General features: G+C 41.7%; 1 protein-coding gene across 1 annotated transcript; it reads right to left on the reverse strand.

Annotated features, from left to right (window-relative positions):
- Window positions 1-2,099: 2,099 nt before the first annotated feature.
- Window positions 2,100-5,485, reverse strand: ndp (norrin cystine knot growth factor NDP). Its single transcript, XM_053329293.1, has 2 exons — window positions 5,279-5,485; window positions 2,100-2,324 (listed from the first exon to the last, which is right to left on the reverse strand). Exons 1-2 carry the CDS (start codon window positions 5,483-5,485, stop codon window positions 2,100-2,102), a joined length of 432 nt encoding a protein of 143 aa, XP_053185268.1.
- Window positions 5,486-11,464: the final 5,979 nt, after the last annotated feature.

An 11,464-nucleotide genomic window follows, 5' to 3' on the forward strand; every position in this document is an offset into this window, starting at 1 on the left:
CTGTATACATACACAATTTATTTAGTAGTTTTCATTGTTGTCTAGAGTGGATTCAAATGGCCATGAGAGATTCACAGGAAATAACAGACCCATGAATTCCAGCATGGTTTTTAATTTGATCCCACTGATATCCGCCTCATTGTCTACTCCTAACTCTCCTAACGCTGTATCAGAGCAGCGGGTGATTACAGTGATGTTTGTCGGGTATGCTGTTGTTGCGCATACCACTGACCACATTGAAATATTTTATTGTAAATGTATATAGTTTGAATTCCCCTCTGTTTTTTTCCAATGGTATTTTTGTGGTAAACAAATTTCAGATAATTCCAGCGTCTCAGGTTTCCACTTCCGTACCTAAATTTTTCTTTCTTAGGTCATGACTGGTGATGACAAGACATAACCTGCTAGGACAGATGTGGGATTAATTCCTTTAGGCTCGATTGATTATCATTGTTAGCCCAGATGTTCAGGTTTGAATTTTACATCTTGAATTTTTGGTACCTTAACTGGAACCTATTTAAATGGACTTTCTGACCTGACGTGAATTTTTAGATCTGAATTTGACTAGCTGAATTTTAACAACTTGAATAGAGTTTTTCTAATATTGGATGCTGTATTTATTAATCTGAACTTGTGCAAAACTTCAAATGACCTTCTGGAAATTACATAGAGGGGATTTTGAACCACATAAAGTTAGACAGATGGTTTTCAAAGTACTATATTATAATGCTATAAATTCAATGAATTTAATTGTTTTAATATTAGGGCTCAGTGGTGGTTAAATTAAAATAAAGAATTCAACTGCTTATAAAAGTGTCATTATTATGGCCTATACTTCCATACACCCCCTCCCCACTTGTTTGTTCAAATTCAAAATGAATGCAATTAATTCTTTGTGGTTGGAAAGTGGAATTTTAATGACAGAAGAAACCACAGTTGGAACTAGGGGACTAAGTTGTTAATTTTTAAGTTTATCTTCTAATGTCCAAGGATTTTGAATAAAGTTTTAAAGCCTGGCAAACATACAGAGTGAAGTCTGAAGTTGTGTTGTCATCATGGTGGACCAGGAGGTTAATGTGCAGGATTTACAGACGTATGCAGATGACTGGGGTGTTTCTTCCAAATGAAAACATTGGACACGTCATTAGTAACAATACAAGACAGGCAAAAGCAGCAGTTTTATAAATCCGGCATGATAGTAGCTACAGTTTCAACAATGTTGACAAGAACATCACAAAGATTCAAATAGAATAGATTACATTTAACACTGATAGCCTTGACAGTCTATTGACAGTCCGTACCACCATCCAGAGGTTGGCCAAACCTTTCTCCTTGGTCTTCTTTCATCCTCAGTTTCCCTTTTTACACTGTCTGCCACTATGCTTTTATTATTCACCTGATGAGCTCTCCTGTCAGCATTAGTCATGTTTTACACAGCTAGATGAAAGTCTGCAGGGAGTGTGTAAAATGTTATTGGGTGAATAAGCATGGCGAAGGTGCTCCTCTATAGATCCACCACATGTCGGAGGTTTTGTGGACCCGTTGGTTCTGATCGAGCCTCATCTTTTCCCATGCTGCTTTTTAATGGGGCATGTTGTTTTGTTGTCAAATGCATGGTGGGTTTTTTATGGAGCTGGCAGAAGGCTGTTACAGACATTTGTAATGAGCTCTCATACTGCGGTTCATGAGCGTGTGTTATGAATTACAGAGGCCTGTAATGAGTGCAGCGTGTCTCCGCATTGAGGAGGGTCTCCAACCGGCCCCTGGGAAAAGCAGTTTGTGGCGTCTGGCCTTGTGTGCTGCAGAAATATGCTTCAAATGATTTGCACTGATTGAATGCACATAACGGAGAGGGTATACTCTGTTCTGTCTGAATCCCAAGGGCACATCAAATTTTAAGGCCTATATGAGGATGGTACTCTTGCTCCAAATGATCATTCCCAAGATGACAACAAGCATCTTGAGCGGCTGTCCTCTGAGGCAATATTTTGATCCAATACTCAACAAAAATGCTCTGGGTAGCTTTACAGTGAGGCCTGAGGCCAATAACAATGCCGGTCTACAGAGTTTTGAGGGTTTGAGAGGATGCTTCTCCCTGCTCAGCTGCACTCCTCACAGTTGCAGGCTAGGATGTATCTGTAAGTGGCCGTAATGCGAGTCCCGCCGGCGCAGCGCAGCCGCACCGCCTTCAGCTTGGAGGTGTGGGGCCGGCAGCAGGAGCAGGTACTTTTGAATGGCTGCTTGAGCACCGAGCTGAAGGAGATGAGGGGGTCAGAGCGGGTGGTATGGCTGCAGTGGCCCTCGCAGCGTGCCAGCAACACCATCTGGAAGACAGCATGCAGAAAAGGCAGCATTAAGAAAGAACAGACAAGTCATTCAACCTGGTTCTTCATGACCTTTACACCCTGTCAGGGATGAGAAAACGGTTCTCTGGGTACAATGAGGAAGTGTTTAAGTCTGGTCTGAAAGTGAGCTGTCTGATTGTGCCTAGAATGTCTCCTACATAAGTCTCCCAGCCTCGTATCCTACGTAAGTCTCCCTGCCTCGGCCTTGCACCTGCAAACTGAGAGATAGCAACGAGACTAGTCACTCACTCCTACACCTGCTGCAGCTCAACGCTCAGGGTCACACACAGTCATTTGCACGAGGTTTGCTTTTGAAGCTCATATCTCATCACTTTTTTGCATCCAGAGTCATGCACATGGCAAGCTATCCAGTGCTGATACTTATAGTAGGAACAAAACACACACTCGGGCTTTTTCCAAGTCTGACCTGTCCATTCACCCACACACACACACGCTCAGACACACGTATGCACATACAAAGCACTGGCCTGATTAGTGTTATGACCGTCAGACAGGCATTCCGCTGTGGGTCACTACATTCCTGTCGCCTCCCTAAACAGACTCCTGTGTCATGTCCTTCTGTCAGCTGCTGTGTGTCGCCACCCATGTACCCACTTTGACAAAGGCCTGTCTGGGGCCATGGCAGGGTGACACACATACACACACACGCAGCAGGAGTCTTGTCGCCACTTTAAGACCATTTGTCTTTGTCCTAGTGGAGGATCAGACTGTCAAACAGCAAGAATTCCTCTCCTCCTTTTTTCGCCTCCTCACTGTCGGCACCTTTCCTGTTCTTCCATTCATTCATGACCAGCTGATAAAAAAAGCAGATCCTGTTGATGGTCATTCATCTCTTTGTGTATTTAAACCAGCAAGAGGGACTCTCCAGCGGAGTCATCAAAAGCATGAGAGAAACCTGTTAATACGCTCATCGGATAAATTTCCCTTTCAGATTGAAGGTCACTGCGGAGTGACGACAAACATTCTTGACTTTAGAAGTAGTTTGACCAAAACAAACAAAAAAATGGACTTAGGGTCTGCTTAGCTTTTTTAGCATTAGCTTAACATCTAATGGTTGTCATCAATAGATGTAGTTCATCCAGTAGTTGTGAAGAGAAGATGGCTCCTGTACTCTTGCATCTTTACATCAAGGACCACAATATAAATAAGTTGTGGACTTTATTGTGAGATTTTTTGTCGAGGAGATTTAATATTGTCCTTCTTGTAATGTCAACTAAACTAAACTAAACTAAACTAAACTAAACTCAACTCAACTAAACTAAACTAAACTAAACTAAACTCAGTGGGTTATAGCAAAGTTCTGGAAACATGTAGTAGGTAAACCTTAAGATCTTACTGTGTGTGTTTTTGTATATAATGTCAGTCTGTATCGATGTCCTATCCAAATTTGGACTGTTTTATCACTTTTGTAAAGCACTTTGAATTGCTTCTGTATGGTACTGTGCTTTTCAAATACACTTCTTCAAACCAGACTCTGCAGCTGAGGCATGTGGGTAAAGCAGTAATTAGAGACATTGAAACCGTTCAAAAAAGTGACTTCTCACAAAAGTTACAAAAAGCAATTGAATTAAAAGTCTATGTTTTGACATGCAGGTTCCTCATGTGTGTGTTTTCTTAGTTCATTTGGATTGCTGATTGCTCTGTCACTAGGATTAACTCTTATCCTTTTTTTTAGGTATTAAATATATGGACTCATTGTAACTTGTTCCTGACAAGTGTACTGAAGCATAGCTATTCAATTAATTTAACCGGTGTCAATAAATTTAACAAGTGTGGACTACGTGCAGGAGCTGATCTATTAATCTCCTACAGAGATCACTTTCACATGAGCAAAAATATTTAACAGCGGGCCCAGACATAAATCACACAGACACACACACACACGCGCTTGTCCACCATGAAGAGTTACCCCTCCACAAAGCCAAACAAACACACACACTTACATACATAAATTCACAGACGATGAGCAAGTTGTAGTGCAGGTGGATTCTGTGAACTGTAAATACTGAGGTGTAAAGCAGTTGCTCAGCTGGACTTCCAGTCAGTTCACCGTGTACTGTAATAGAAATCCCAACTCATGCTGCGAGTGTGTTCAGCCCTGCCTCGACTGAGCGGAGTTGTGGTTTGGCCACCTGCTCTTTGCGCTCAGAGTCAGAATATTAAAAAAAGACCAAAGAACTGATCGCTCACGCAAAGAAGAACAACTGCACCGGTGGAAAAAGAAAACTGACAGGGCTTCTCCTCAATCTCAGTCATATGTTTGGCGTGAATCGATGGATCATCAGTTTCTTTACATGAAGTGCCTCTCAGCTGTGTGACAAGTCAGAGAAAGAAAAAAGAATGAGCGTACACATCTCCATATCATTAGATTTCTATCCACTTTTCTTCACCTCATCTCTCTCCCTTTAGCACCTGGCAGAGGCAGGAGAAACAGGCTGACAGGGAGACATCCACTTAAGCCAAAACTGAGTCCCAGCTGAGGTGCAGAATATGTCTGCAGCGTGGCCCATGTCCAGCAACGCGCACACATACACACTCCCTAAGAAACGAAGCGTGACTTGTCTAAATGATGGAGAGAGAGAGATAAATAGAGCGAAAGAGAAAATAAGTCACTGGACTGAACAAATGGAGGAGGCTTTTGAGGGGCAACAAGAGTAATACTAGTAGAAAGAAAAATGTATGAGAGATAAATGACTTGTAGTTAGTGTTGGAGGATTTTTTGGACGGAGCTCTAGGGGTTTCATCTGGATCTTAGAGGCTTGGTTTGGAACAGACTGTTTCCCTGATATCTGTAACAAATAAGTTCATTTGTCAGGTGGTCTGACCCTGTTGCCTTTAACAACTTGTTAACAAAGACGAGCAGGTTGACCACGATGGAGCAGATTGACTTACAATTCATATCTGTGTCTTACCTTTGAGTTGCACTTATATATCGGGTGGGTGATGGTCTCTACAAAGTGGTGCCTCATGCAGCGCTCCGGATCAGTGTCTCCCAGATGTGGGTGTCCGTTATCGCTGGCCTTGTTGCTGCTGGCAGAGTGAACCAAGCCCAGCAGGGGGCAGCACATCAGGACCAGCAGCAGGCCAGAAGGGGAGCCCACATAGATTGAGGGTTTCATGATCGGGCCACCCTGAGGCTCTTGATCCTCACTTTCACTTTCTTTCTCTGTCTCCTTTTCGTTCTCACAATCTTTCTCCGAGTTCTTTCCGTCTCTCACCCGAGTTGTATTTTAGGTTTCTCACAAAGGGGGCGACGTCAACGTCTTTCTCACTGCTGCTGCCTGCTAGTACACTGGAGGTTCAAGGTTACCAAGCTGCAGGGAGAAAAGTAGACGGAGGGTTGCTTCGTAGGGCCACTCCATCCCCCACCATTTGGATCAACCACAGTCTGGAAGAAGAAGACAAACATTAAGGCTTCAGTTGGAAACATGAACAGATAAAAGCAAGAAAAGAAACAATATTGTGTGTGTAGGCTGTATGTTATGTCTATTAGTCATTTGTACATCCATGGGAACCACTGTTAGTGCTGTAGAAAAGATCGCACACTCCCCTTTGAGTGTTTGTAGTGGATAGTGTTGTGGATCATAGATATTTTTTTGCCAGTTTTGGTGATTGACTGTTTGATGTGTGTGTACAGTCTATCCAGGACTTTGTGGGTGTGTGATACATATCGTGAAACCTGGCCGCCTACTTTGTCTACTTTATTCCACGGTCTCCTGTACACCCACACACTGCACACACATGTAGACGCACAGGCCCTTGTGCTTTTATTACAGAGGAGAAACTTAAGCCATGCACAAACAGCCTGCAGCCTGGCCCTTTCCTCTCCCCAGGAATGACTTTTTCATTAAAACAAATCGCTCTCCCAACAAGCCCTCTTATGACTGTAAACCCTCTGCCAGTCCCACAGCATATTTTCACATGTATTTATGTTGTTTTTCTTTTTTCCAACTTCATAGTTTTATTGTACTCCTGACAATAGGGTTCGTGTTAAAGGGGGTTCGGTGCTGGCTGCAGTTAGAGAAACTGAGGTTTGCTAATAGGCAATGTGTTGTGAATTAGGGAGAGGTGTGTGTACATGTGGGGTCAGGGGATGTAAAAGGTGCATAATTAAAAAAAAAAAATAAAAATGATTACTGTTAACCTGATCTGTGTGGAAATATATGTTAAAGACTTTTTTATGTTGAGATGTATGTGAATGAATTTAGATTCAGAACTTCATTTCCAACAGCTTGTTAATGGATTGGACCAGCTATAAGTTTGTGCATAAAGTCTGACCAAAGTGACCACCAGCTAATTTCAAGCCAGTGATTTACTAAATCAAAGAAGTGACTTAATGTGTAACGTAACGTGTAAATCACTTGCTAGGAGTTGTGCTACCCAATCAAGTTATCAAAATAGATTTAACAGCTCATTCTTGTTGACTGTATTTGTTTTATGCAAGTAGAAATATTTTTTTCAGTTAGTATTTATGAAGTTTCGAATGTAAATATCTGATTATCTAGCTGACATCATTTTATCTAATGTTATTGTCATAACATTTTGTAGTTTGAGATATGTTTTGTTATACATATTTATCTACATCATCATTGTAGACTGTTACATTTTACCACTTTCACTCTAATCATATCATATATTAGCAAGCTAACGTTAACTAGTTTTGCAACAGTTGCACTTGGCAGTTACTGGGTGTAAATATTTACTGACAATTAAATTGTACTAAGAATTGCTTTATGTGATCCACCTTCTTTTAATTTACCCATGCATTGTAAATCATTGTTATGCATCTCTCCACTTTGTAAACACTTTAATTATAACTTGGCAAAGTTTGAACAGGAAGGGAATGCATCTGGCTTCTCTTCTTTATGTGTCATGTGTGTACATGAACATAATTATGGTATCATTAATAATGGGTGACTATGAAGTTAGTGGCCTTGTTCCTTGAATTACTGTAGAAGTAATAACTGAGGGAAAAAACAGAAAAAAACAAAACAAGCTCCCTCTTTGGCATCCATCTTCGTTGCTACATAACTCTGCACTGATTTTCTCACTTGAACTGAACTGGCAGAATGCATCAAGTTCATTCAAAACCCTAACACGCCCCCCTCCTCCACCCTCCATCTTCACCCCCCCCCCATCCTATATCAACCTCAATGTTTTTCTTTCTAAGGGGAATAATTTAACCTGAACATTCCTCATGAGAGAAATAGAAGTATCATTTGGCCTGTTAAAATAAATACTCCCCGAGATGTTTCGCTGGCCTGTTGAACATGTGCTTCAGGGTTTACATAGCAGACGGCCCAGTCTTCTTAGAGCAGCAGGCTGCGTTATACAGCCAGCATCCATCAGCACCTCCAGTACTGCCAGCTGTACCTGGCTGAGCATCACAGCAACCCCTATTATCCCAGTCGCTGCTGGTATGACTATTAACATCATTAGTGCGATTGTCTTGTGTACAGGATCATTTACATTCTCAGCGTTGCTGTAATGTATCAGAAGAAATCAATACAATGCTTGTCATACAAGACACAAAGAATTGGGACAAATGCTATACAGATTAGCCCAATTAGGATGAGACCCGTGCATGTATGGGATATCGTTGTCACAAACTATCTACATGTCCACCACATGTCCAACTCTCTCTACATACAGTATATGCTTGGTGGGATTAACCTACAAGGGAGACCTGAGGCAAAAATTTGCTGTTGGGCCCCAACTGACCCCACAGAAACCCAACCTACCACCCTCTGTGCTATAGTATATTCACCCTGTAGCCCCCAAGTTCCCATTAAGTACACTGCACAAGGGAAGTACACATGGCAGCTTCATTATATGCCCAGAGACCTAGAAACCAAACAGGACTTGCCTCAGGTTTTCTGCATAACAGTTCAGTCTGTTGTAATTTGATTTAACACATTATTTACGAATATGTATCATGTGAGCAGAATATGAGCAAAAATATACATTTTTCAAATTCTCTATTAAATCTGCAACTAATTAAAGTACCAAAACCCATTACATGCAGCAAATTTGGGAATTTAGGGGCCCCTGTAGGTCTGGGTCTATGGGCCATTTGCTCAGCCTTGCATGGAGAAGCAGACGATATATATGTGATTGTAGCATCCCCTTAAATCCATTAAAAGGAGTTTATAAAGTGAAAACATGTTAAATCAATTAAGGTCACACATGACAACAAGACTGTATTTATGGTCACACAAGAAAAACATCCTTTCCTCGTCAATCACAAATTCCCCTGCAGAACACGAGTTTTTGTTAAAAAGGCAACAGGTTCTGGCTGTACTAAGAAGCAAAGCAAACACTGATAATGATAAAGAGTGATCTACCTAGTAAACACCAGAACAAGCCAAATAAACTATCATCTTCCCCCGAATGTTGTAGTTTTGGTCCCCTGCCAGCTCTGTCTTTTCTGATTAACAATTAGTGGAGCTAGCCAGACATTCCTACCATATTACCCTTTTATGTGCAGCAAAGAGATGATTCTTTATTGATCGTCATCTGCCTGTTATGCAGCCAGCTGGGGCAGCCCTGTTCTAACTGCATTGCTATGCAAACAGGGACATCCCTCATTGCAAGGTGACTACACATCATAATTACTGTCTCTTTCGGCGACTCATGCCTAAGCTTCTGAAAGCTGGTGACATCAATACAAAGCTATGAATGGCAGCTGGCTCAGATAATGGGGGCTTTTAAGAGAATATATAGAGATAGTATCTGAGTGAGTGAGTTCATTACTGCGGTGTGCATGTGCTAACTGAGTGCTTATCTGCGCGTGATGCCTCACAGTCTGTACTCTAGGTTAAAGCATAAATTTTGGGGCAGCATAAGGGCCAGTGTGTCCTCCTCTCCCCCAGATCACCCACACCTGCCTTGGACTCAGATTTATAGAGCCCTGGATGTTCACAAACAGCAGCTGGATCCTCCCTTCCACCCTACCGCCCCCCACCCCCCATCTCATCCAAGTATAATGAGCGGCAAAACCATAACAGTTACAGTTTGTATGTTTCCAGAGTTGACCTATAGTGTTCTACCTTAAAATGCTCATTTCCTCCTCTACCGGTACAGGTCCCTCCATTTTTCCACTTCCATTACTTCCTCCTTTATACCCGCCACAGATCAAGTCTGAACATCTGTACCCATCGGTTCTACTGTTGAGGTCCGATTTTCAGGCCAAATCTGTGCTTTGGTTTGATTATGTTTGGGAGGAGTTTTGGATCAAATCAAACTACGTCACCTTGGGTTCGTGCTGTTTTCATTACAAAAAGCAGCTATGTTGGCAGCAGGGCTCCACAAAATACAAGTACATTCACTTCACATTCACTCTGAAATTCCTGTGAAATTTTAGCTCGATTAAAGTAAACAACTTCACTTGATGAGTACTGAATAAAAATCTGCTGCAAGCCAGGCGCCATCCAGTAAACCTCCACCACAAACATCAAATTTTCCATTTGACAAGGTTAGGTTTTTTTGGAACGCACAGCCACCTTATCTTTCTTGAGATGCATTCAGACATATTTGGGTTTAGAAACAGCCTGCAGTCAGGAACAATACAGTAAATGAGATCATGTTTTCATGTTTTAGGCAGAGGTTTCCATAAGCGGCGGCTGCCAGCCAAACAGCTGACTACTCATTTATGTCCAGCCGGCTACTTTATTATATTGATTTTTAATTCATATAAAATAGTGAAGCCTAACAAGTTGTGATTTGCTATGTATGTCCATTTACAACCACTCGCCTCTGCTTCAAAACAATGCGAGCATGATGACAGAGAAACGTCCCTGTCTGTCTGTGTCAGTCCAGCCCCCACACGCTCTATATGAATGTGTGCGTGTGTATGTGTGTGTGTGTGTGTGTGTGTATGTGCACTCAGCTGAGAGGATATTTCCTGCTGAGTAGAGTGCAGAGTGTTATCTTTATTGTGAGACTTATATTAGCAAAATAATTGATGACAAAACACATTAAGGATTTCACTGATTACACAGACTTACACTGTTGGAAAACACTGGTGGCAGCAACTTGATAATTGCACTGTAAATATTAAGAAGCCTACTGAAAGCTCTGTATATTCCATATACCCCACACAGATGTTTATGGACTTAAAACATCTGCAGAATTACATTGCTTTTTTTTTTTTTTTTTTTTTTTTAGAGCAGAGCCATCTCTAAGACGGATTGCAAACACACACTAAAAAAGGCAATGTTATCAGAGTAACAAGCTTGTCATATGAGGAAAATGTAGGCCGTGCATCACCCTTACACTGTGATTTTACAGTTTAAAATAATCTAGAACACATTTGTACTTTTTGCAAACTAAAAATAGAGTATGATGTAATGGAACTTCCTGCAGTAATATAGATGATGAAGTATGTATGTTTTTCCATGGTTTACATTTTTAACTGTCAGTAATTTCTATACTCAGCCATTTTCTGCTGCTTTCTGTCTACCATAGTGAATGTTCTTTCTTAAATTATACCTGCTTAGTGCCCATAGGTGTGGATTATATCAATAGAGATCCATGGAGAAGAAAAGAGAAAAGATACCACCCAGAAGAAGTAGTAAATGCTTAACTTAAAATATGCAATCATTCATATAACTGTATGTGATGGAATAGTGCATTTTGGGTATGGTTTTCAGGGCCACAATGTTTCTCCTTCCCAACACTCTAGCTGGCTACTTTTTCCCACCGGCTGGCTACTCCATATCTTTGTGGAAAGCCCTGGTTTTAGATACATTGAGTTGCATGGCACATGTCCAAGTTCTCAGCCTCGTCATCGCAAAGCATCTGACCGGACATCAGTGACAGCAGCCTGCGTTCAGAGCTCAGTGGAGTGGGAAAAGTGAGCCTGTGGTGAAACGATAGGATACAGTGGCTACACTGTTCCTGCTTCAAGTGAGTAACGAGATATTTGATAATGAGAGAAGAGGGGAGTGTGTCCTATCGTGCAGAAACCTGGGGAAGTGGGGAGACGTCCAGAAATTAGCTATCACAACCTTCCTGTGTTTGTAGTGCGTCCAGCAGAAGTGGTCTGGAGTGCTGACCTTATTATCAGAGGGAAGGGATGAGGTGGGGGGGCTTGCTGC

Source organism: Scomber japonicus, chromosome 11, assembly GCF_027409825.1.
Source record: "Scomber japonicus isolate fScoJap1 chromosome 11, fScoJap1.pri, whole genome shotgun sequence".
Taxonomy (NCBI): Eukaryota; Metazoa; Chordata; class Actinopteri; order Scombriformes; family Scombridae; genus Scomber; species Scomber japonicus.

Excerpts from the sequence above, each read along its gene's own strand:
- ndp (XM_053329293.1), bottom strand. The coding sequence starts at position 5,485 with ATGAAACCCTCAATCTATGTGGGCTCCCCTTCTGGCCTGCTGCTGGTC. Across the intron at positions 2,325-5,278 it reads TATATAAGTGCAACTCAAAG|ATGGTGTTGCTGGCACGCTG; the intron begins GTAAGACACAGA and ends GCTGTCTTCCAG.